This window comes from Thunnus thynnus, chromosome 19 (genome assembly GCF_963924715.1).
Source record: "Thunnus thynnus chromosome 19, fThuThy2.1, whole genome shotgun sequence".
NCBI classification, from domain to species: Eukaryota; Metazoa; Chordata; class Actinopteri; order Scombriformes; family Scombridae; genus Thunnus; species Thunnus thynnus.
The window spans coordinates 28,021,723-28,049,418 of record NC_089535.1 but is presented as its reverse complement, the minus strand read 5'-3'; the positions used below and the strand labels follow the sequence as shown (position 1 = coordinate 28,049,418).

Sequence of the window (27,696 nt, the reverse complement as noted above, 5' to 3'; positions counted from 1 at the left end):
GAACTTTGTGGACGGCCCCTAACCGGCCCCGTGAGATTTGAGACGTTCACGGAGCCTCTCTTGACTGACTGTTGAACTCTACTGGAGAGGGAAGAGTTGGGAAGAGTTGGTGAAGATGCATTGAAGCTGAGAAACTGCCAAGTACCCAGACTCCAGTTCTCTGCCGCGGTGCACAGCTGTACTGTTTACTAAGTATGAGGAGCAGCAGACCGACGGAACGGTAAGCTTTAGTGGACGTTTGCATAATAACAAAGTTACAGCGAGTCGCCGAGTCGTTCTGGTGTTTGCGTGGCAGCTGTCTGCACTGGGAGAGTCTGTTAATGTTGGAGAAAAGACGAACAACCACACCAATTTTTGGGCATAGTGTCTAAAACCATCATTTGAAAACACTTAATTCATTAGCCAACACTGGTGTTATAACCAGTATGGAAGTGTTGTCATATACATGCAATGTAGTGAAGAAAATGACCGCATGATTTCCACAGCTGTCATTGCTGCAAAACCCTCAACATGCAGTTGCAAATGAAACCCAGTTTATATTGTTTAACAGTCTCTTTTTTTTTTTTCTTTTTTTTTAAAAATTCCAGGTCTAAACAACACTACAGAAATGATTAACCCAAATGCAAAGAAGGATTTTCAACCTCCACTTTGAAGCCAAATACACTTTATTTATCTTTTTTTTTGTTGTTGTTTTCATTCATTGGTGTTCATCATACAATGAGCACACTCCAGCAGCTGGGGACAATGTCTTTTTTGATGAAAAAGAAGAAGTTCAAGTTTCAAGTGCATTTCACGTTGGAGGAGCTTACAGCAGTGCCCTTTGTCAACGGAGTGCTTTTCTGCAAGATCCGGCTGACTGATGGTGGGGACTTTGCCATCTTGTCATCCAGGTATCTAGAACAACCTTTCACTTCCTTGTTGTAACCCATGAAAACCTCTACTGCATGCAGAGTATTGACACATTTGGGAATTGAGCTTCCTGTCGAAAGTAACTGACTTTGCCTCCACAGGTGTTATATTCAATAGTTTCAATAGTTGATACTTTGCTGTTTTCTACAAATAGAGCTTGAGTGGATTATGCTCTATGCCCCGCTCTGTTTCAAAGGATTCACCTCTGTTTGTTGTTGGTTTTCCACCTCAGATAAGGGAGGTAATGCATTGTGACAGCTGTAAAACTGGTATGAAACTGAATGTCTTGCAGTTCAACCTTTAGTACACTTTGTGTTATTCCTGGGAAAGTTGCCTTCGTGCTGTTTCTCAGCTCCACCCTGTCGCACATTCACACTGGGAGCTGCCCAGTATCGTCTTTGAGCCGCTCTGCTGGAGTATGTTGAGATTAAGTGGTTTGCTCAAGGGCCCGTGGGCAAAGTTGTTGAGGGAGTCAGGAACAATAATCATTCAATCCTTCATACTGTTGGGATTCAAACTGGAAACCTTCCAGTCCCAGCTGGCTTCTCTTAACGTCTAGACAGTCCATGGTCGGTTCACTGAAACTACAAAAACACAGGGGCTATTTCTTGGTTTAAAATGAGTTCCTATAAAAACTGTTCACAGCAAGGTCTGTGGACTACTTAAAGTTGCTATTAATTTTTTAAAAATGTGTATATATATATTTTAATACTGTGATCACCTCCTCTGTGTTGGGCTGGAGGCAGAAAGCTCAGACAACTTCAACAAATGAAACTAAATAAATGTAAGTTTAGTTTTTTGTAGTTTGAGTGAACTGACCCTTTAATTATTAGCAATTAGTGGTTTCATAACAGATCAAAAGGTGACAGAATCACACACCCCCATCCTCTAGTGATTGGTATACACACCACTCTGGCATGACCTAAGTAAGACTCAATCTAATTACATTTGAGGCCAAAATGAGTAAGCTTTGGGGAACTGCCCTGACAGGTCTGCAGGTCTGCAAGAATAACAGACAAACCTTTAATGGGCCTCATCAAAGTTTTTGCTCGTGGTAACCCATTTGGAGCATTCCCCAAAGTTTCAGATTTTAAAAAATCAGATTTCCTCCCCTCCAGGCAGCCATCATTTTTCATTCTTTTCTTTACAATTAGGAAATCAGCTCGCAGACACTATAAAGTTTCTTGCTTGAAATAGTTATGCAAATTACCACTCAACAATAACTTTACTTTGACAGTTAATAGTTAATAGTCAACATTTTGACAAATATGCTTATTTGCTTTCTTTCCAAGAGTGACATGAGAGGATTGATATCACATCTCGGTCAGGGCGTAGTTAGCCTAGCTTAAGTAGCAGTAACAGATAGTTCCAGCACACAACCCCCTCACTTGTTTATTAGTGAGCTTTAGAGGTGTTGGTAGGCATTTTTTTCCCACTTTGGACAGAGCATCTACTCCCAGTCTTAATGCTAAGCTAGGCTAATCGCCTCCCAGCTCCAACGCACTGAAACTATTCCTTTAAAGCAGATGCTCACTGTGATGAATAATCTAAACAAGGCACGTTTCAAGTCAGTGCACGTTGAATTTCATACAATAGTGAAGTAAATAGAAAACAGTGGCTGCCTGGGAAATATGGTTAGCAGTTTATAACAGCATTTTGCAAAGTGAGGAAAGACATAACCTCTTGAAAGACAGAACTGAAATGAAATGAAATGGTAAAAAACACACCCAGCTGAGGACAAAATAAGCAGAATAAATAACGAATAAGGCAACATGGATGAAATGAATAAAAGTTTATAGAAAGTATGAAACTGTCTCAGACGCTCCTCACGCAAGCTGCAGAGTGGAAGCTGTGTCACCTTGAATGTAAATTCATGCTTTTATATCGTCCCATCTTGACTATTGTAACTCCCTTTTCACCTAAACTATTGACCAGGTCCTCCAAAAGGTCTCATGTTACACTGATTGCTCTTCACTGTCTCCCCATCAAATTTAGAATCCAATTCAAAGTTCTTGCGATCACCTATAGAGCTCTGCATGGTCAGGCACCTGCCTACATTAGAGATCTACTGCAGAGCTATGTTACCAGCAGGTCTCTAAGGTTCTCTAATCAGGGTTTGCTGGTTCTTCCTAGACCTAGGCTTAAAATTAAAAGAGACTGTGCTTTTGAGGTTGTGGCTCCTAAACTTTGGAACTCTCTCCCATTGGATTTAAGATCTATGGATTCTGTGGACACCTTTAAAAAGCACATCAATACCCATTTGTTCAGACTTGCCTTTGTGTATTTTTTTCTGTTTTTATTGTGTTTTATGTCTGTATGTATGTTTATGCTTTATTTCCTCTGTGAAGCACTTTGTGATGTCTAAAGTTACTCACTCACTTACTTACTTACTTTGGTCTTTAACCTGGACACAGGAGCAGTCAGGAGCTTCCTGCATGAGGGTCAACAATTCAGACAGATAACTGGGCCGAGTAGTGCAAAGCCTTTTTAAAATAATCGCTAAGATCTGTAGGCCAGTGCTAAAATGGACGAGCAACTAGCAGATCCGGTTCTGCGCCAGCACATTTACCTGCATGCAAATAACTCAGTTACTGTTTGAATACCAAGTATTTATGACACACAGTTACCTAACTTCCCCAGTAACCAAAGTTTATATGAAATACGTCACGTTCATGGCTGGACGAATGAGCAGTGAGCAGTGAGCCCTCTGGGTAAGGCTGCAACTAATGATTATTTTCATTATTGATTAATCTCTCCATTATTTTCTCAATGAATCAATTAGTTGTTTGGTCTTTAAAATGTCAGATAATGGTGATAATGTCTTCTTTTGTTCCAACCAACAGTCCACAACCCAAAGATTTTCAGTTTACTATATAGAAGACTAAATAAACCAGAAAATATTCGTATTTAAGAAGCTGGAAACAGAGAATTTGGACATTTAGAAAAAAAGACTCAAAACAATTTATTGATTATCAAAATAGTTCAATTGTTGGCAACTAATTGGTTCATTGACCAATCCTTGCAGCTTTACCTCTGGGTATAGTTGCTATAGCTATAGTATATCCATCCAAAGAACAGTGAATGATGTCAGTCAGTTATTCAACATTAAAGCCAATCACATATTCCACTAATCATGATGGAAAGTGCCCCAGAATGGGCCATATTTTTTGACTTGTTTGTATTTTTACATTATTTAAAGATCATTGCTCACCAACATAAGGAAAAGCATCAGCCCACTTTAAGCAGTATTGCTTTGCTGACATATAAAAACAATATGAATGCAGAATTTTGCGCACAACACCGCACACTACTCTTTCTTTAATGCTCCTTGAATCCTTCAATCAAAAAAGTAATCTAACTGTACTGGAGCTGGTGCCCCTAAGATCATGATACTGTTCATCTGCTGCCAACATTTAAGTCAGAGACACTTGAAAAAATTTCACTCCTATACTTAATTCAATAGAACACAGGCGTTGCCCCTGACATCCGGCACTGTTGCATAATGGATAAATAACAGCAGAGAGAGATTCAATAAAGACCTTCAACTCCTCAGCACAACACAAGGGACTGATTTTGTCAACAGGATCCTTCACAGTGTAGTAGTAGGTCTTTGTCAGTAACGTGCAATGTTCAGATGTCAAGAATAACTTTTTTATACAGTCAGACTTTTAAAAACATGCAAAGGCACTGAGTCTTGAAAGAAACAATGCACTTTCTGCCAAAGCACTTACAGGTGCCTGATTAGACCAACATTTAGTTGTGTTTACTTTGCTGGTATGAAGGAGAATTGGTCTTCTTTATCTTATATTTGCCTGCTGATTAATATCTTGCACTTGACTGCATATTTTTCTCTGTACACTGCAAGGGCCAGACACCGCAGATGCAGACTGATAGACTGAGTTAATATTAGGTACCTGGGATAGCTAGTTACTTTAAAAACGCCTTTGGCTCAGTACCCACAACTCATGAAAGCATTCAGCTTCATTAAAGGAATAGTTTGACATTTTGAAGTACACTTATTTGCTTTCTTGCTGAGAGTTAGATGAGAAGATCAACACCACTTTCATGTTTGTACACTAAATATGAAGCTAGAGCCAGCTGGAAATAAACTTAGCTTCCCTGAAAGCAGGGAAAATAGTTAGCCTGGTTGCTCAAATTTTAGATGTTTTATACAAAGTTTTGTCAGAGCTCTTTGGTGTTCCACATCATTTGGCATCTCATCCCAAATCTTGCTCTTGGACTCTGTTTGATCTTATCTTGATTAAATTTCCTAAGCTAGTGAAATGGGAGATACTGTTGGTTGTTGGTTTCCACTACCAATTTGCATTTGAAGATTAACTATTATTATGTTAGCGTCATGCGTCTAGAGATGGCATTGTCAGTCAGTTGGTTGGTCGGTCCAACACTTTGGTCCAGACTGAAATGTCTAAACAACTACTGGATGATTGCCATGCAAGTCTGTACGTTCATGGTTCCCACAGGATGAAGATGAGGTCATAAGTGCGGTGATCCCTTGACTGGTCAAATTTGTAATTTGTCCAATACAATATTATCGACTGTACTTGTGCTAATTAGTAGGTGTTAGCATGCCACATTATAAACCTTGTACCTGCTTCACATCCACATGTTAGAATTGTCATTGAAAGTGTGTTAGCATGCTCACATTAGCAGTTAGCTCAAAGCATTGCTATGTATAAGTACAGCCTCACAGAGCTGCTAGCATGGCTGAAGAGTTTTGTAGGTTATAGATCGTCATTACTGATAAATTACATTTTCCCCTCAGATCAGCTCATTGATTGGGTTGGAGCCCCTCTGAGACTTGTAGTAGACTTCTCTCTTAAAGTTGTTACATATGCAGTCTTGTACCTTGACCTTTCTCACTGAGTCATGTCTTTTAAGTTGCAGTGTCTAATTGTTTGTACTGATGATTCAAACAGGAGAGTAAAGCCCAACCAAACGTTGTCTGTGCAACAAATGAGTAGAACTGCCAGTAATAACCCTAACTATTTAGCTTCTTATTCTGCCAAGCATTTAAGGATATGGCTGGCAATTTTCAGTACTTTTCTTATAGTGTGCAGAGCCAAACCAACAACTGCTCCTACTTACAAGTATTGTTTATGTATCCAAAGCCTGATATATCTTATTCCTCTGTGCTGTAGAGCTCCGTCAGTGAGCCACAATGTTGCACTGGGTGACATGTTCCTTCACCACGAAGATTACGGTCACAGAAGTTTGTTTAGAAACGGCTCCAAAGAGTTATAACAGCGATCGAGTTTTCAGTCTCTGGAGAGGAGATCTATGTAAGGCAGATTCCACTGCGCATTGGTGTGGCTACCCCCAAAAATGTGTGTCAGTTTCACACTTCATAAAAACCTAGACAAAGAAATTTTCAGTTTTTTACATTGTTTAATATCCTTTGCATTTTAAACAGTAAAATTAACATTTTGACACCTGTTTAAATTAACACAGATCATGTTATTTTATTACCTCAGACCACTAATTTCCAGTGGTTGTGTAAGGACTAAGGTTATAATTCCGTGTACTAGTATTCAGATGTCTCACACGTGTGTTTATCCTAAGAATGGATGGTTTGCTTTGTAAATCAATCACACTGACCTCAGCCAATGTCCTTACTCAGCATAGTTTGGGTCGGCTGTGTGTATGCGTCATGTAGGCTCATGGCTTGACTTTTGAATTGAGGAGAACTCAGGAGCAGCTGAGAAGCTGTTTCTAGTTGTAGTAGTAGCTCTAGAAAAGGGAAGTATAACCAGTCTGATCTGATAGTCACTAACCAGTGAGTCTTCCCCATCTTCTGTCTCCTATGACTAGAAATTCGGCCTTTTCTGCTTTCACTATTTAGTGTCAGGTGTGTTTACACCTTTGGAAAGATCAGACTGGAAATATCCTACAAAGATATATATAAATATAATGTTACATTTAGAAATGTTATATCATGTTTAAACATAGATATATACTCTTATAATTGTCTCAAAGCTGAACATGTCTGCTTTAGTCAGCTTTCATAGCCATGTGGAAAAGGGAACCTACACAGTGAACTCAACATATTTTTATCAAATTACTACAATCTTGATTGTTGCTGATAGATGTTCTAAATCAAATGTGCCAAGATATGAGTCATAAGCCTCATTTTTGATTGCTTTTCCACTTCCTGTTTCTGTTTTCAGAGCTGGATATCTCTTCAAAGATGCTTAAAAAAACAAACCTGAATGCTCCTCTGCGTCACTGCGCTGTTATCATGAGTTTGAGCAAATCATATTGTGTCAACTTTGCCACTATGTAACCTGTGAAAGTAACACTTCAGCTACAATGTGTCAAGTACTGTAGTTCTGAAAGGTGACTTTAAAATGTTTGTATCTTTCTCCTTTGCAGGGCCGCAGCTGTAGTCAACATGGATTTACAGCAGTTACAGTAGATTCCAGCTATATAAGATATAATGATGTTTATAATACCATGCGTTCCAGCTTTAGCTCTAAATAAGTCTGGTGGGGAGAGGCTGACTTTGTGTCATTAAATGGGAATTATGCATTTGTTGCTCAGTCATGACATTACATGTGGTTCATAGATTTTTTATGCCTCCGTGCCAGCAACAGCCATGGCCGGAGGCATGTTTTCTGGTTGTCTGTCTGTCCATCCCATTCTCGTGAACAAATATCTCAGGAACGCCTTTCTTCACATTTGACACAAACGTCCACTTGGACTCAAGGATAAACTGATTAGATTTTGGTGGTCACAAGTCAAAGATCAAGGTCACTGTGACCATAACTCAAGAATTCATACACTAATTATAACAAAGTTTCACACAAATGTCTAATAGGATAAAATGATAAAGTGATGAGATTTTATATCCAAAAGGTCAAAGATCAGCTTCACTGTGACATCATAATGTTCTGCAAAAAGATTTTTCTGGCCATTATTCAACGTCATAACTCTATAACATAAGGGGAGATTGTGATCATATTTTACATTTTGTCAGATACTGAATTGGTGACACTAATCTTAGGTGCCCACCTTGAAACTGTGGTGATTGTATAGATCTTCTGTGCTGCTGGGTTGAAGATGTGTGTGAAGCATCCACGTTTTAGAATTTGTAGCTTCTTTGCATTTTGCTTTCCCAAGGTACTTAAATGAGTCCACCCTCTTCACTTCCTCTCCCTGGATGACAACCAGGACAGGGGGCCTCCTGTTCCTCTGCTAGTCCACCACAAGCTCATTGGTTTTGCTGATACTGAGGTTCAGGTGATTATCGTTGCACCATGAGACAAAACTCTCTATCAGTCCTCTGTACTTCTCTGTAAAAATAGTTAGTGAAGACTGCATGTTTCTCACTGGAAATCATTCACTGGAATCATACATGTCAATATAGTGATAACTTCCATTTTGCCAAAAAATACACTTAATACCTTTTATTAAATTCCTTCAAAGTCTTCACTACAAATTTTATATGATTCTGGACAGACATGGATGTAAACTGCAACTTAAAATGGAAAAGTACCAAGGGTTGTAGGGTTAGGTGCTGATCACTGGAAATAGACTTGAAAGTAGGAAAAAAGTGTCGCACATTCTGGCTTCATTTGCATTTCTCTTTTATTCAGATGATGTTTCAGCTGAACTGTTGAGAATCCTACTACTTTGTTTCATGGTTTGTTGATGTTGCTCCTCGAGCCAACAGATGTCTCCTGAGGAGCAATTTTGAAGAGCTGGCCAATCAGAACAGAGTGGGCTTCTTGGGGGAGGGGGGGTGCTTAAAGAGACAGGATTTAAAACAGCCTGTTTCAGACAGAGGCTGAACTGAGGGCCAGAATAAGATAAATAAGGAGATTTTTTAACTTTCTATCATGCAAAGACATTCCAGTAGAGCCCCAGATGAAAAATAAAGACCTGGAAATGTGCATGATATGTCCCCTTTAATGTTGTATAAGAATCCAGGGACTGCTCCTTTCAGTCTCAAACCCACATTTAACCTTTAAGCTACCTCCATCTTAGGGCATACATTTACTAACTAAAGTACCTATACATCATACTCTACCAGTTAACAGATCTAATAAAAACACACCTAAACACACACACACGGCAACCAGAAGACATACACTCACTAGTTGCATGTCATTTCAAATTATTGAAAAAGTAATAGCCTGGTTAGGAGATTTTAAATGTGAATGTGTGTGTGTGTTTGCATGTGTCTGCTTGTGTGGGTGTGTATGTCAGGCTCATTTTCAACTCCCTCTCATTCCTCCACCAGAAAAAAAAACAGAGACAAACCAATGGGAAGGCAGAATTTGTGAAGTGGGGAGTTTTTAACCTAAACACATTTGTAACATTTGTAGCACTTAAGTGTTCATGGAAAACACATTCATATCCACTTGACATAAGTGAGTATTTCCTACAGTATGTAAGTAAAGAAGTGCAGATCCTGTGTGGTTCCAAGTTGGTACGATAGTGAAGATACCATGGTCTTAAAATACAGTTTAAAAAGTACGCTCATATACTGAATTGCCATTTCGTTTCACTTCATTCATTCAGCCTGACATTGTGCTCATCTTAGTCGTTTTCTGTCTGGGAGGGGCTTACTTTCTCCTGTTTTTTCCTAACCAATTAGTAGCGAGTAATGAATCTGCTGATGTCAGTCGACATTTAAGCTGCAGTAATGGTTATCAGGAGGAGTTAATGTTTCCATGACGATTGAAGAAAAGTGTTGATTTAAGAAATGATCCCTATTCTTAAAAGTGCCCTGTAGACTTTTCTTGTAAACAAACAGAAGATATGTTAACATTCACTTCTTCTCACCAAAATGCATTGTGTGTATCCTTGAGGACTGACACACATGTAGAGTGCATTTTCTTCATTATAAAACATTATCAAAACCGATTTTTTACATATTGTAAATCTTTCTTTGTTTACATCTATGTTTGCTAGCTAGCAGTTTTCTTCTTCACTGCCTTTGTTGGTTCACTGCTACATTTGTTAGCAGAAAAGCATGAAACAAACTTTGTGAGTGTGCATAATGCAAACAAACAGGGACCCACTTGTAAAAACATTGTTTCATAGTTCTATGTAATAATCATCATTTTCCCATTCACAAACTATAATCAACCAACGATGTCTACTGGATTTAAAAAGCATGTATTGGTCACTAAGACTGACTATGACCCTTATAAGCAGTCATAAAGGTTGTAACCAAGCAGCCATGTAAAGCATAGCCTCATGGTGAGAAAAAGTGTTGCTTGTATCTACCTGCCGCACAATGGTGTGTTTGTAAAGGCAGGTTGGGCTCTAAGAAAAGAAGTGGCAGAACCTGTTTGGTCATTTTCTGCCTCTCTCCCTCCAGGCTTGTTGTTTCAAGAGCTGTAAACTTCTGGTCAACCTTTAGATAAGTGCAGTGGGAAAAGTCCCTCTGATAAAGTTAATGTGAATGGAAAAGAATGCCTGAAGATACCGAATTCAAGCTCTTATCATAGTGTGTGTAAAAACAAATATGGGTAAGAAACGTAAAAGTTATAGTACACGTCATCATTGCGTCTTTCACTCCATTACAACAATGATGAATGCCACTTAAAAATATGACGAAGAAAAAGGAGATAAAAAGAGACTGGGAATATAGGAAGAGCAAAACAAGGCTTAAGGGCCATGCTCCAACACGCAGCAAACCTGCTTTATGATAACTGATAGTGTGAGCAGACTTTAATTTTAGTGTATCTCAGCTATTTCTGTACTTCTTCGGTGTTTGAAATCGAGTTGAAGAACTAATTAGAATAGAATATAACAGTACAGACTTAAACCATTAACCAATGCAACCATTAACCTAAACGTATTTGGCAGAGAAAACATAGAGGAGACAATTATCACCCAACTCTACATTTCCCCTCAGATCTACTGAACATTTTAGCCTCTTTTAGCTCATTGTTTTGGTTTTATGGCCCACATATCAACCTGGTTTCCAGCAGCAGCAGGCAGCTTTCTAACAGTTGCTGAAAAATTAGCAGCTGGACCAATATTTTTCTCAGGAGTTGGTGAAGACCAAAACAGAGCTAAAAGAAGGGTGAATATTGGACTTACATTCATCAGGTGGACACAAACAAGACTCCAAATGAATGCTAATGTTGCTCTGTGTCTGCTGGATGTGTAAATAACTCACTATTTGCTAACTTATCCACCATAACAACTTTATAAGGTGATAATATGTTTTGTTTTCAGCTTGTTCTGCTGCCCCCAAGTGGCTAAAAACAGTTAATGCAGCTTTAATTTAGCAGTTAAAATACTTTGGTTGAAAACCAAGAAACTTGGTTTTGCAGTTTCAATATTTTCAGGATTTATTCCTTAAGTAGCCTAACTGTGCAGACATACACCCATGGAACAGACTAAAAGTTGAGAAAATGATGCATGCAGTTGTGAGAGAGAGTGTGCATGTACATAAGAATATAAATGGCTATCATAATAAAAGTTGTTAGTGAGGTGTACCTTGCTGGTTGGCAGATTTTCATGTTTGCATTGCACTTCCTACATTTTGACATCACATTCCAAAGAAAAAGCACATGGAACTATCTGTTATCAGCAAAGCGGCAGGCTGAGTCTGCACTTCTGCGTTGTGCAACTGAAGTGCTGATCATGTAGAGAGCTGGATGATTCTCCTGTAATGTTTCCTCTGACATGAGCTGGGTAGAGACAGATAACATCAGAGTTCACCATCCAAGTTGAGACAAGTCCAGTGTGTGTGTGTGTGTGTGTGTGTGTGTGTGTGTGTGTGTGTGTATGTGTGTGTGTGTTGTGAGAATAAAGTGTGGTGTGTAGTGAAATGAGTAAACTCTATTGATCGCTTAAGCATTCATTTCCTGATAACACTGTTGTGATTTCAGCTGGAATAGCTTACCTCTGCTTCTTATTCATCAGTTTAGTGAGAACAGCCTGTTTGCAGGCTGGGAGGTACAAGCTCATGGGACATAATCCCATGAGGCCTTATTTCACTCCGTGGCCTCCCAAATTCCACAAGTGAAAAGATGAAGAGTACACATTCTTTTTTGGCCTTCATTTCTCTAGCTAAAGTAGTCTGAGCTCCAGGCTGTTTCCTGGCTCCACCCTGCTTCACATCCACTGTTTGAGGCTGAGTGCCTTCCACAAGGAAATGTCAGTAGTTGTTGATGGAAGAAAGAACTCTACTCGTGTAGGTATAAACCACTGTCGTTTGAGATCAACATGCTAGTTACACATATCATCACCATTCACTGTTGGCTGGCTGCAATGACAAACATTGGCTTAATATCTACAGTATCTACGGTTGCTTGAACAAAACCTGAAGACTACAAGTTTGAAAAATGAAACAAATCTGGGGATGTGAAGTTAGACCAGACCTCTGTAGCCCGTTGCTCAACTCAGCTGGAGGTTAGCAGCTACCGGCAACATTAACTGCTACTAGCATAACACACCCAAATCTCCAACCTAATGCCACTTTCACGCATTGCCGCATTGGATGGAAAGGATCGGAAAAATATGCAAACGTTCATGCCATCTGACAGCTCAGGATGGTTGTATGATAACTGAGTTGGTTTTATGAGGGTTTAAAACACTTTGCATTGTCATAATTATGTAATATACATTAAATTTAGGTTTCATTACGTTGAACCACAGACATTGGCTGACGTGGCGTCCATGTTTTTTTTGCCAAGTCAGATACATCAGAGCTCTCAGTGCACATTATTACATAGATTCTTGTTGGAATATAAGGTTGATTTTCCATCAATACACATGTTGTGTGCAAAGTCAATTAAGGCAAATTCTGTGGCCCTTCCTCAACTGTGACCAAATATCCAGCAAAATGCTTTACTTACATTGTGTGAATGGCACTGTTGGACCGGATAAGATAGGCAACAAAACATACATGCTCTTCCTAGAGCATTTATGTAAAAGTGACTTAAATTTGAATGACAAAAAGCCATCATTTCTACAAACTGATGAAGCTTGCAGTGTTAAGTATTCTATGTCTGAAAAGCTGAAAAGGGCTTAAGAAACATGCCACTATAAATGGTTTTCATCAGTAGTTTTTAAGTTTTCTTGTTTATCTGTTAGTTTTGTGAATATCTAATAAACCCATAAAGAAATTGGACGTAAAGAAAGGCCATGGTTAAAGGAACAGGATGGGGAGAGCGAGAAATGTCCCACACCAAGTTACATGCAGATAAACACCGAATCTGTTTTCAATCTGTGCAAGTGGAAAACCCCTTAACAGACTGCTTAGTCTGACGTGTGACATCCCAGGATGAGATCATCTGGACCATCAACTGTGGCCTTGTGTATTTTTTTCAAAGAAAAGGCAAGAAATAGAGTTAATTCCTTACTGTTGATTCAGGACTTTAGAAAAGAATTCTTTTAATGTCATTTTCAAATACACATTCAAATACATTTAATCTTTCACATGAGCAGTTTGCAACATATTTGGTGGGAGGTTGTTTCCTGCTCTTCAGATAGGATTTTTCATCCATCTCTTTGGTTGCTCATCAGGTGTGACAATACCCACAATTCATGTTGTTTACTTTTTAGCCCATAAGTCAAATGTACTGTGGCCTTGTTTGTTTTCTCTTGTATGATGCAGGACAGAGGCTATGTACCTGCTTCAAGGGTTATCTCCTACTGGAAGGCAGAACAAACAGGTCTCCTTTTAGTTTAGTTAGTGGTCTCCATTTAATTCTTATAACCTCTTTGACTTATCATTTGAATCCCACAGATACAGTGGCCTTGGAACAGGGAGTATAGATATTTATTGTGTCAGAGGTGTTGTTGTAGCTTTACACAAAACTGTATGCTTTGTTAAACATTTGTCTTCCAACAGTCTAATCTGATCCGTGTGTGTGTGTGTGTGTGTGTGTGTGTGTGTGTGTGTGTGTGTGTGTGTGTGTGTATGTGCAGGGAGGAGGTGCAGCAGAACTGTGTTCGATGGAGGAAGAAGTTCTCTTTTGTGTGTAAAATAAGCGCTAATCCAATCACTGGAGTGTTGGACCCCTGCATCTGTAGGGTCTCTGTACGCAAGGTAAACTGCAATTCCCAGCAGCCATCTCTCTTTGATTCTCTGGGTTATGAATTCAAAGGCAATGCTATTCCCACCTCACTACCCAGTAATGCAATAATGGTTCCTCACTGTTTTGGTCTTTATCTTTACAGGAGCTCAAAGGAGGAAAGACCTTCTCCAAGGTAAGTTTATTTTCTCATTATGTGATTAGCAACTGCTTGTATACATTATAACATCTGTAGCTCAAATCCATTTCAAGATATGAAAACTCCAGAAATCCAGCTCAGCACAACTGCACTAACCTGTTGGACCTGTGAACTGTGGATCATAAAGTTGAGAGAGCCTCGCTTCCTTTATAAAACACACTTTTACAGTGTCAGTGATGGTAAAAGCTGTGTTAAATGCCAACCATGTCAATATCACAGGCCTTTGTTACAGAGGCATGTGACAGAGCACAGTCAGAGGGTAATAACTGTGTGAAGTGGCTTATAACACATCACAGTGTGTGTGTGTTTGTGTGTAGTGACAGCTGAACTTGAAAACTTGAAGCTGCTGTTTTAGCTACATACTGTAAGTGCTCAAGCAATGACAAATAATTTCAATAATGTCAAGGCCCACACTGATTATAGTTATTTTGTTTTATTCTTCCAGGTTAATGATTAGGGTCCCTCGATGCTGAGTAATGTGTGAGCAATGTGTTTGTTATAGCAGTTTGGAATGTCTCCACTGTCTTGTGATGTTAAAACATCATTAAATATCAGTCAAAGTAATGGTTAATAGAAGAAGTTAAGAGTATATGTCTAAAGTCCCCACAGGCAGGAAGGTAACTAAAAAGATTATTAGTCTATTTTGTTTTCCCTTAAACATGTTGTTTCAGTGAGGTCAGATACTGCCATCAGAAGTGAATATAGCATCAAGATAGGTGTACTGTAAAAGAACCAAGGTCAAATCACCTTTAGATCTTTTTACCTTGAATTTTGTTTTGCTCATATTTACAACCATGCTTTAATTGCTATAATACACCTCAAGGTATTCAAGTTTATTCAATACATTTTTCTGTGGTTGTTGTCAAAATGATACATTCTTGCATTATGCATCCATGAGAAGTAAAGATAGATGGCAACAAGGAGTAAGACTGAACATATTGTAAGTACAGTGTACACTTATAGAAATAACTGTGTATTACAAATAGACATGTTTCTTTGATTGAAGTTAACTGTTCCTGGTCTCAACTGAAAATGACATTAATGGGACAGAGTTCTCGCTTGCTACTGATTGGTCAGAGCAAAATAAATAATACTACCCCTCCCAAACAGAACCAGCTAACGTTAACCCAATGTCAGTGTGTGACTGAATGATGAAGTTACAAGACAACAACAGGACATTGACCATCTTGTGGGTCAAGAACAATAAAGTAAAGAAATGACTAGCATATATGGTACTTTATAAGAGAAGTTTGCTTAGAATCAGCCAGTGCTTAAGGAGCTGCAGCAGCAACTCTGCAGAAAAAAATGACCACCGTCTCAACAAAGAGTTTTAGGAAGCACAGACATGACGAATTTGCACAAATATGTTAATAGGAACAACAAAGACAATGCAACACACTTACACACACACACTCACACATCCTCACCACAAGCTGTGGCCCCTCAAGTGGGAAGAAGTGCTGACTGGACAGAAAATCATGAATGAGGAGGTTAAAGGAGGTTATTGACTTTTACATAAAGTCACTTTCTCCTGTTTCCCTTCATTCGCGGAGAAAATGAGATCTTAACCAAAAAGGATGTTTGAAAAAAATCTCATAAGAAGAAGAAGAAGCGTTCCTGCTGATTCAGAAGGGAACATAAATAAAAAGAAGTGAACCAGACTTGACCTGGATGGTCTTTCCATCTCAAATCCTTTCATTTTTCTGTTGTTTTATTGTGTCTGTCTGTCTGTCTGTCTTTCTGACTCTAGCTAGGCTTTGCTGATCTGAACATTGCAGAGTTCGCTGGTTCTGGTTCCGCAGTTCGCTGTTGCATCCTGGAGGGCTATGACACCAAAAACACTCGGCAGGACAACTCTATCCTCAAGGCAGGGCAAACACAGACACACACACACAGACACACACCCAGCACCTACACTTGGTAACACACATCTGTGTCGTTTGTACAGGTAACAATTGGGATGACTCTTCTTTCTGGGGATCCCTGCTTTAAAACGTGAGTTCTTCTTTGTTTTCTTGGACTGACCCACACATCTATAAACATGTTGAATGTGATTATGGTCACTTTTTGTCAGCTTCATTATGTTTTATGCATGTGGTTTTTCCATCAGGCCTCCCAGCACAGCCAAATCTGTCTCCACTGGGGACGAGGACCCCACCCTGCAGCTGGACTGTAAGGGTGAGAGCACTGATGACAAAGTGCAACCACTAGGGAGCGTCATGGAGGGACACCGAGCCTTCAAACCCAGACAGTCGTCAGTACGTAGCTCAGGTAACTGCTCAGCATTACCAATATTGTTCCCTGTGTCTTCTAACTGAGTTGGCTTTCACAGAGACAGCTGATTGCCCAAATGCAGTGCAACGAAATGGTCTGGTACAATCATGTGTAGAGGATATTCCGGAGGATCTAATAGAACTTACTGAGCAAGTGTACACAAAGTCACATAGTGGATGAGGGGCCAAACCATTTAAAATTTTATAAACCAGGCACAAATTTTAGAATAATCTAAAATTCTCAAAGCTCAGTAAATTGTATTTCTCCAGTACCCTACAGTGATGGAAATGCATTGGCTTTTTGTCCAGAGTATTTAGAGTTTGCATCATTGACGCTGACGATGGTGTCCTGGAACGTGCTCCAGATTGTGTCATGTAATGCAGACTGTAGGGCAGTCTCTGATTGGCCTGACCACTTCCTGACCTCTCATGTCGTAGTTCCTCAGAAAGATGGCCGCGTGGTTGTTCTTCCCTAATGTGGGTAGCGATTCTGCTCTGTAGCCGTTTTTGAATGGCGTGTAGCAGTGATCCACAGTATTTATTCTCTGTGTGGTGCGGTCAATATGTTGATGGAAGTCAGGCATAACCTTCTTAATGTTAGCCTGATTGAAGTCTCCAGTACAATGAGTACAGCATCAGGTTTACCAGTCTCTTAGCAGTTCAAGTCTTTGAAAAGATCTATAATAATATTAGAATATAATATTGATGAAATGACTGCATATATGCCACACATAGTAAAATGATGCTTATAGTATCTGTGATACCTGTTTTTGGTGATATCCTGCTATTAGATGTCAGTGTGTGTTTGCTGTATGTGTGTTTGCAGGGCTGCCTGAGGAAGGAGAGAGTGTATCCAGCCCAGACGAGGTCTTTCACACTGGTCATTTCCGCAGCTCCAGCTATGCCAGCCAGCACAGCAAGATATCAGGTCAGAGAGCTTTCTTTCCTCATCCTCCCATCAGGGTCAGTAGCATTTACTTCCTCATGTTGAGACCAGAGAGATGCTCTGATAGAACAGTCTCTTCGATCTGAGATTGCTGTGACTAATATGATTTATGAAAACAGAAAACTGACCTGGAGGTGAATATGATCCACATGCCCACAAACAGACGTCTGTTCTATAGTCTTTGATGCTTTAGGTTGTTCATGTTGTCCACTCAGGTATTTTGGATTGAATTCTGGCTTGAACATGTATGGATGTATTTGAGAAGTTTCCATTTCCAGTAAATAACAAGAAAAAGTAGTAGCTCTCTTAACCCCTGGAAATTGGCTGAAATGTATATATGTGATGTACAAAAACTACATACAAGCAACTGCAGTTGGGCCTGATTTCAGAGCCAGATTGTTGTTGTCACGTGATTCCAGCTGAAGTGCTCTTCAGTGCAGCCACAGTGGAGGAACTACAGTGACTGCAGGAGCTTCTGTTCATTCACATTAGAGATTTAATTTATTGTTTGATAACTTTCCTCTCATCTTTTTTCTTCTCCTCCCCTGTCATCTTCTCTTTAGGTTACAGCACAGGTCACTCTCGATCCTCCAGCCTGACTGACCTCAGTCACCATAGGAACGCCTCCTCCAGCAGCAGCGCCTCATGCGGCTTCGCCCACCCGGCCCAGCTGCCTCCCTCCACCCCCACCGAGCCGCGCCAACAAGCAACTCCCACCAGACCAGAGAGACCTCCTCCCCCCTCTGCAGCAGCCCTCATGTCCAACAGATCCTCCAGGTAGATACACACACACCTGTGCTTTTAACAAAACACACCTGCGCCTGCACGTTTTCCACAACAGTGTCACACAGGTGAGAAAGCAGAGGATCTCACTGTGAGGCATGTCTGGACTCCATCACCCCGATAGAAGTCAAAGTTGAATCCCAGGCATGTGTAAACGTACATGCCTGAAATTCTCCAGGAATTCATCCTAGTCTGAGAAGAGGAGTGTGTGTGTGTGTGTGTGTGTGTGTGTGTGTGTGTGTGTGTTCTGTTGGTCACATGGAGGGGCCTCAATTTGGAAGTGAAGCAGTACAAAAACAGGAGTGGAGCAGCTTCATACCCTGAACACATCATCTTCTGTTGTCTAGGAGATACTGTAAAAATAAAGATGTGTCAGAGCATGTAAATAACTGGACTAAAATACACTCACAGTATGTGTTTCAGTGTTTGTATTCATTCCTATTTGTATTCAGTCAGTCAAAATGACAATCAGCACCTTCACAAGTGTTGTCAATTAGTCTGGTTGATTAGGCCTCCACTCAGGTTGAAGTTGGATGAAATTATTAGGACATGTACAAACAAATCTTAAACATCACCTCTTCAAAGTGAGCTGTCTATACTGAATCACCATTGTCAATGACTCAATCAGTAGTGTTTAGCTGTAGGGCTACTCACTGGTGACTCAGCTGTGGCGAGCAATTCATTTCTTCCTCATTTAAAACTCATAAAACTGCAAAACCCACAGAAATAATCATCATGTGATAACTGTTGCTATTACCCTTATGAACAGTGCTTGTATAGGCCATTGCTGCTGTGTGGGACCGAACACATTTCCACTGAGAGTGAAAGCAGAGATGTTTGGGTCTGCATTCACCCTGTCTTACAGATGAAGGTAGTCTGTGTGAATGTGGAAGTTGACATTAATTAGGATGCTAACGTAGCACTTCTCTCTGACCTCCACAGTCTGTGTGCAGTACAGTAACTTAGCTTATTTTACCCAGCAGGAATAATTTGCTAGCCTGTTATTTAATTAATCAAACTACATTGTTTCTTGCATTTTAATCAGAATAGAAGCATCATTTAAGCTAGTAATAGATCAGACACACAGGACACTGTAAAAGTGGAACTTTGGCTAGGAAACGTAACATAGCAACAAGCTAACAGAGATCAGCGGGGTGCCAGCTCACCATCAGCCCTGTGTAAGCAGATCACTTGATCTTCAGTGTTACCTGGTCAGTCAAAATGTGATTAAAACATGAGGATTTAATGGAGATAAATTAAACTAAAACTGATTTCATGGAGCAGAGGCTTGTAACTTAGGCCTACACTTCCCATTTTTTTAAAGACTCAGTTTCTTTTTAGAGCAGCTGATAACAGAACAGCTCACAGTGAAGAGACGTCTGTAAAAACTGGACTAGTGGTTCAATTTTGTTGAAATATAAAGTTTAGTAGATTAAACCTATATTTTAATGGCATATGATGACTATATTTTCAACATATAACTGCTTTTATTGGATCAGCTGGACATATTTCTTGGCACGCACATCCAGTGAGATCCTCCTACATAAATCACAGGGTTATATGTGAAGTGCCGCCTCAGTAATGACGACTGGGCTACATCCTCCTGCAACCTGGATTTGTCTATTGTAGTACATGTGCATTTGAACAGTGAACTAATTACATAGTGATTACGAAACCATTCAAAACAGCGAAGTGATACCACTAGAAGCTATTCAACAAACTATGGGCCAAATCCACAAATGGATTAAGCCTGCCAATAGTACTGTGAATTATGCAGCATTTGCACCTGCATTCTGCTCAGTTTTAAGGTCCTGTTCACAAAAGAATTTTGCCCTCATTTTGCATCTTGAATATGACCTAATTTACATACATGCAAATGGCACAGGCACACCATGACGCTATTTGCTTGGCAGCGCAGTTTGTAGTGCATTTCACCTTTTGCGGATGCCTTCTTGTCTAATTTGCACAGATTTGTCCGCAAAAGCCGCACAACCCTTTTGTGGATTTGGCCCTAACTGTATTAATATAAATGATAAAGATTTGATTTGTCCTGCCCTAACAGGTGCAACAAAACTATCAGAACATGGAGAGCTGAAGAAAGTGTTTCCTGTGTGTTATTTTGTGCAGTAGTAGCTCCCCTTCGTGTTCAAGCAATTAACATGATTAAAGGATCAAGCTGGAGATATTCTACATTTTTCTTATTGTCAACAAATTTCATGAAAAAACCCAGACCCACAATGTGTTGGTCTGTCTCTCAATACTTTCTGACCTCATTATACTGTCTTTGGCTCTCAGCCTCAAGTGCACTGGTTCCTACTGAAGTAAAAAATCGACTCATAAATCTATAGTGTCATTTTAAATAAAACTCAGTTATTTACTAAAGCAGCTGGGCACTGTAGTTTTTTTTAACAAACATTACTCAAACAGGAGGAAATAGTGCATTTGTTGGGGACTATTTTCAGCGGTGGATGAATCCACATTTGGTGCTCTTGTGAGTATTTCTGGCAGCAGGAGGGTGTGTGTAGGATTAAGTCAAAATAAACTACAGTGTGTGTTCATGGTAGTGAAGGAACATGTCACCTAGTGCACCAATGTGACTCATTTACATGTTTTTACTAGTTTTTGGACAACAATGGAGCTCTATGGCACAGAGGAATAAGATATATCAGGCTTTGATACTCAGACAATACTTGTTAGTAGATCAATTGTTGGTTTGGGTCAGACAATAAGAAAAATATAAAATATCATCAAATTTTAAGGGGATGATTGGTGCTGCTGTGTTTTCAGATATGAATCTTCTTTGTCTTGACCAACAACAGGAGGAAGAAGGACACTGTGGAGAGGCAGCCCAGCTGTGTGGATGACACCCGCATCGATGCTGATGACATTGTGGAGAAGATAGTTCAGAGCCAGAACTTTTCTGACAGCAGCAACAATGAAGGTTGGACAGAGTTTCAGCTTGTGAGATTGAAGTTCAGTAGAACTTTTGAGTTTTATTGTAGTAACTTCTCCTCTGCTTCCTTGTTCCCCTCAGACAGCAACTTGAGATTGTTTGTCAGCAAAGACGGGACCACGGCCCTCAGTGGGACACAGCTCGCCAACAGGTACACTGTAGTCTATTTCCTTGATCTTTTTGTAACTTTTGATCAATCCAGTTGCTCATCTACATGATCATGTGTTTCTGTGTTCTCCCAGAGTGACACCCGGTATCTTTGAAGCAGTTGTCATTGAGACTCACTGAGAGATGCACCCTTTCATCTCCAGCCTGGTCAACTGGTTAATGATTCTATGACATCTGATTGTCCATGACTGTGTATGTATGTACATACCTGTCTCCGGTGCACACAGCTTGATATAAGACTACTATGATATATTGAGCCTATATAGTATATTTAATCAGGTGGAGGGAGATGTGTTACACATGATTACCGTATTTTCTCAAATAGTGGCCTTTTTTTTTAGCTTATATAAAAAGGGAACCAGGCCGTGATTTGTAATTTGACTTGTTTTATAAGTACATTTGAAAATATTCTGATCTGCTCTGGTGTCCCATATTAACTAGCAGTTCCTGTTGTTTGCTGTTAATGCAAATTCAACATATACTCTGTCTGTTTCACATTAAAATGCCTCCAGCAGTCCAGAAGGAACAGTTTCTTCCCTTCCCTGGGAAGCTTTTATTGTGGAACATCTACAGGAAGTGTTGGATTATATTAACACTAGCTGATTGTGGGCAAAGTGCATTGGCAAATATTTTTAGACTCATGTACAGGTTAGTAATTAATGCTCTAAAATGATAATGTATGTGCACCAATTACCACTTCCTTCTCTCTCATTAATGACAAGTTATGCCATAAATAGCAGGAACTGAAGGTTGTTGTGGCTACTACATTTCAGTAATAGTGGCCGGCTTTGGCAGCTATCCATTTAGTGCATAATACAGTGCAAAAGAAACACTAAAAGTCATTAAGAAAATCTAACTTAAATGAGCCGTTATGTTCCCTTAATTCATGTGCATACTTTTTTTTGGGGAGCTTTCATTACTAATTTTACTAATTACTGAGTTAGTATTTTCCCTCCTTAGACTGAGAGATGAGTATTTCTGTTAAAAACAGATACTGGTAATTTAGTTTTTTTCACTTTTTCAGGGCTGTTATTTAGTGCCGGGTGCTATTTGAGAATTTACAGTAATCCAATAATCATTTTCTTTACATTGGGTGTGTCTCAAACTAGTCCCTCGTTCCGTAGTTCGTCATTTTCTACCAAGATCCACTAGACAATTTGTGGAAACTTTGTTTCCATTCAAATGTAGTGCAAATTTGAAGCAAAATTACAGGAAATCTGCAAAAGAAAATGCAAGTGAACACGTTTCCATCCACTAATGTTATGTGAGTTTTAAGAATTGGTCTCATCAAGATAAAGAGTTGGTGACATTAATTCTCCAGTCTGTGCCATTAAACCATTGCAGATGAAAAGGGCGAAATCATTAAAGACCACCAGTCAAAGCTCAAATGATAGAAAATCATGTAGAAAACATGATGGAAATACGACATTCCTGTTAGTTTCATGTATTCTCTTGAGGAATGTTACGGTCTCCTCATTGCTCCACACAGATCTGATGTTTTCATGTATCATGTGCACCATCATTTATTCATTTATTATTTGGTTTCCATTGCACCAACTTTTACACCTCAGCCAAGTGCAAAACATTCTTGCACTATTTTGACTTTGACTTTTATTTTATTTAGAACTTTCACCACATTTTCATGTGGAAATTGAAAATGTGCATAAAACATGAGGATACACTTACAAACATACAAGATCCCGCACCATACTTTATTTAAAATATATTGTAAGCATTGTTACAACTACAGGTGTAGATACTGTATGTTGCTGATGTGACATCATTGTCCTGCGCTGCCTTAAAACTATGTGACATGTCACTGACCAATCAGTCTTCAGTTGATCAGTGAATTAGTCAGAAATCTACTTCGTCTTCACCTTCACCTTGCTCAATACTATGTACTGAACAAGGGACCAGTCTGAATCACACCCACTGAAACTTTAATGAGTTCTACTTGCACAAATTACTTGAACAATACCCTGAAAACCACTGCATTGTGGGAATCGTAGTGCAACACTGAAATGATGATGCATTGGAGAGGTCCTCGTCAACTCGTAAAATGGAACATTTCTTAGTTTACCACCAGGAAGTGGTACCTGATCAACTGACAAAATACAACAATGTACCAGGTTAATTTCAATATAACTTGGATGTCTCTATCATAAGATATATTATCAAATGTAACAGCCTACATGCAGTGATGAACATCATGTTCAGGCTGCTAACAGGGACAAAGAGTGCAGTTTATGTCTGGCTTTTTGACTTTTCGACTGGTCCAGTTCACATGATGGACTAACCAGTGACTGATGACCACTTGAATCAAATTCCTGGTAAATATGACTTCATCAGATAATTTAACGAGCTGACAAGGACCCAACAAATGCGAGAGCCATCAGTGGCTCTCACAGAGGGCAGACGCTCTGTAGAAAGAGTGAGTCAAAATCAGCCTGAAACTGGAACAGAAACATAAATCCTTTTATTATATTTTTATGTTATTTGATCACTGTATATACATATTATATATATTATACTATTTTGCACACATGTACTTTCTGAGGAGGATTGTTAGAAACCACTAAAGGGAAATTGAGATGACATTGTTTTCTGAAATGACTTAAGGACATGTTATGGGTGTTTTTTTTTTAAATTTCTTTATTTTTTTCTGTTACATTTTAATGCTTGAGCTCTTGCTAAAGGACAAACTGTCATTTGGTGAATCTGTCAAAGGCTGTAACAAAGCCTGTGTTCATATGGCTGGCCATATGTAACCATCCATCCTGTGCACTTACTAAGTACTTATTCACTCTTTGAATTTCAAATTCTCTCGTAAACTCATCAAGAATGTGAGATTTTCTGGTGATGTACTTGCTTACCTGAACTCTATCTGCTATTCACCCAGCAGTTTTTAAACTTTGGTCAGATTAACTCATCCCTGTCACAGCCTTTGATATACATTACAGTAAGTACACACAGATTAGTCGAACCCAGAAGGCAGGTATTACATGAACGTTAAAAGCATGTTACATTGCAACAGGCTGGATAAAAAAGGTTACTTAAAACTGAATTCATTATTTTTTTAGCCACTAGGAGGCAGCAGAACAAGCTGTAAACACAACATTGCCATGTTATCACCTTTATAAAGTTATTATAAGGAACATATTAGCATTTACTCAACCAGCAGACATGGAGCAACATTAGCATTCATCATTTAAAGTTGTGTTTCTGGCCTCCTGGTAAATATAAGTATTTATTCTAATTTTAACTCAGTTTTTGGTCTCCAGCAACTCCTGAGGGACATATCTGATGCTTTAGCTGCTAAATGCCCCACTATGCGAACTTTGCTTGTCTGCCATTTGGTGCTTGGCAGGTAGGGCACATTAGGTTTATCAGAGCTTTTTCACTGAATACAGCTTCCTGCTGGCACTGCAAACATGGTTGATGGGCTGGAAACCCACAGAAATGAGCAAAAAGACACTAACAAGCTCCATAGAGCTGAGGAAAAGTGCAGAGATGGGTGATAATTTCCTGTTGATTTGTCACTACAACTGACCCCTTTCGTATTACACAGTCATTTGATTTTTTATTGATGTATAAAAAAAATTGTTGACTTGGTTTGGATCCACAGCTTGTGCTGTTTTGGAGAATCTGATCTCTATATTGGCAGATGGATCACTGATTGATGATCAGTTGACTGCTGCAGGACCAAATAGTTTCAGGGTATTTATTTAAGTTAGTCAGCCAACTCATTTATCAGTGAGACAGACTCATGTTAATGGACCTGACCAGATGAATACTAGCCTGCTATAGGCTGTTGCCCTGCTTACATTCTGGCTTCACAGTGACACAGTGATTCTGGCACAGCAGTTACCAAAAAGACAAACTGGAGGACTCATTGCACTTTGTAGTATTAGCGGTTTTTGTTCTGTGAGGATGCTGCAGTATAGCCTACTGCAAGTTGTAATTCAAGAAATTCCTGTTTTCAATATCATATTTGAATGACATGTGTAAACTCAATCCCTGCCACTTTGTGTAGGGGGCTAACAGTGATACTGTGGCCCTGATGTTGTGAGGTCAGGCCCACAGCTGCAGCAGCACAAAGCCTCTGTTGTACCAGAACGGACAATATACAATGGATCCTCACTGTGTGTTTGTGTGTCTGCAGTATGTGAATGTTAATGCTGATACTGTATAGTCAGTGAGTGTGCCGTATGCATGCAGGTCATGCATATCCGACGGTCAGAGAATGGAAAGCTTTCTTTTAATTTTTGCTCTGATCCCTCAAACCCTGGTTACTACTGGGTAAATACTGCATAAGAATTAGGATCAATTGTAGGTAAATACTGGTGAACACTGGGGATACTGGTGTAAACTTTGCAACTGCTTTTTATGCTTCATAAGGGATTCCAGCCACAGCAGTTTTCCATTGCTGTCCACACTAAAACACAAAAAACTAGGAATGTATACGGTATACAGTTCAGTGCCTATAAAAAGTATTGTCATTTCTGTCTTTAAACAAATGTGCTTTTCTCTTGCAATAGCTGTCTAAATTTATCACTTCATGGTTATATAAGGTTATATTCCATATGTACATGGGCTCAGTCCTTCCCTGTACATATGGAAAATACTGTACATGGTGGAGAGATCTCATCTCAGTATCATTACACACATAACCCTCCAATCTATTTACTTTCCTTTACTTTCAGACCAGCAGGCTGGTCTACAGATTTGTACAGAATTGTCTGTAAAAGTAAATACTGTATGGTGAGATGGGAGTGAAAGGATAAAGTCATTATTTAACATTGAAGGGCATGTTCATTAGAGAATACTTACAGTAAAGGGAACAGTTGTGTTGGTGAGTTGACCGCTACTGTGATTTGTTCTAGAAAACCTTTTTCCTTCCTTTGTACTTGACAGTATAACCTGTGATGTTATTAACTACATTTATTCAACTTTCAAAGCTTTCTGCATGTGGTGAAAGGGTTTTTTTTCTTTCCTGATCATTGCATAATTAGATTGTCATTTTATTGCATTTGTAGCTGTGACATGGATTTGATTTGCATAGGAAGGAGGTTTTGGTAAAGAGAATATAAAAACTACTCTAACTTTTGTAACTTATTAAATTCAGTTTGTACCTATACTTGTCAAATTAATATATGAAATATATAAAACACTTCTCTTAGCATAAATATATTAAATAAACACCATTCTGTCTACATTTTAGGTATACTTTTGTTTTGTTTTCTTTAGAAGTTAACTTGTGAATGGAAAATTTTTATCATGTTTTTTTTTTTCAAATGTAATTCCACATACAAATATTTTCTCTCCTTTTATCAAAAGGTCAGGAAATACGTGTAAAAGTCACATCAAGAGTTGAGATGATCTGTCCTATTAATAACTGTGTGTAAACAAAGGAGCAATGGATTATGAATTATTTGCATTAACATGCACACCAAATAAAATTGCAAAGAATTATCATCATTCTGTGTTAAATGTGGATTTATTTAAGACCACACATCATTATGCAATCAAATAAACTGTAAATTGTTGAAGGTGGTGAATTTATTCAACAAAGCAGTGTAACAGATCATACCTGAGATCTCATAATAATAATAATTAATGTCAATTAACAATATCAGGTCATAACTTGTGATGGTGATAACATAAGTGTGTTGTACCAGTGTAACAGAAATGTCAGTGTGTGACCAAATATGGTGAAAGTTGGCAGTAATGACAATTTAAGGCATAACATTTATTTTCCCTTCATAGAACAGCCATTTTAAGTGGTTGTTGTTGATTGTATGGTCATAGTAAGTGATATATAATCAATACTGTAGCATGATTACAATATATTATTGGATCAAAGATGTAGAACATCATTTTGGTCGCATCTGAAAGCAAGTTGGTTGTGTATAAGAGACATTGTATACACACTATCAAAGTATTTGAATAGAAAAAAGTTCAAACTGCAAGGAGTCGTGGACTTCAACATGACATATGTGCAGTTTTTAATTCCAAATTTTATGATCAGTATATATATAAATTAATTAGTCACATTTTAGTCGTTTATTTTTGTATTTATTTAGAATGTATAGTTTAGATGGAACCAAAATATAAGATATTGAATGGGAACCTGCCAGTCAATTAAAGTCAGTACATTTACTCAAGTACTGTACTTGACTTTACTTGAGTATTTTCATTTGATGCTACTTTATACTCCTACTACACTACATTTCAGAAGGAAATCATGTTCTTTGTCTTCACTGCAGGTATTTAATAGCTATAGTTATTAGTTGCTTTTCAGATTCAAGATTTAACATAAAATATGTGTTCAGGTTAAACTACCCAACAGTGTATAAAACAGTTCAAATAGACTCGATCTTGACCAACTACAACATTATACTGCTTACATGTTCATGCATTAACAATAATAAGAGTAACAGTGA

General features: G+C 38.9%; 1 protein-coding gene across 1 annotated transcript; it reads left to right on the top strand.

Moving 5' to 3' along the window:
* The first annotated feature begins 45 nt into the window (after positions 1–45).
* eeig1b (estrogen-induced osteoclastogenesis regulator 1b) lies at positions 46–26,731 on the top strand. Its single transcript, XM_067574501.1, has 12 exons — positions 46–220; positions 588–890; positions 13,825–13,945; positions 14,077–14,106; positions 15,881–15,997; positions 16,079–16,125; positions 16,241–16,401; positions 17,230–17,331; positions 17,913–18,126; positions 20,952–21,073; positions 21,167–21,236; positions 21,328–26,731. The coding sequence occupies exons 2-12, from the start codon at positions 718–720 to the stop codon at positions 21,371–21,373; spliced, it is 1,203 nt and encodes a 400-aa protein (XP_067430602.1). The 5' UTR covers positions 46–220; positions 588–717; the 3' UTR covers positions 21,374–26,731.
* Positions 26,732–27,696: the final 965 nt, after the last annotated feature.

What these genes read in the sequence shown, in the direction of transcription:
- eeig1b (XM_067574501.1), top strand. Translation starts at nt 718, where the DNA reads ATGAGCACACTCCAGCAGCTGGGGACAATGTCTTTTTTGATGAAAAAG. An exon ending in GTCGTCAGTACGTAGCTCAG is followed by an intron (nt 16,402 to 17,229) that starts GTAACTGCTCAG and finishes GTGTGTTTGCAG; the next exon opens with GGCTGCCTGAGGAAGGAGAG. An exon ending in CCAGCACAGCAAGATATCAG is followed by an intron (nt 17,332 to 17,912) that starts GTCAGAGAGCTT and finishes TCTTCTCTTTAG; the next exon opens with GTTACAGCACAGGTCACTCT.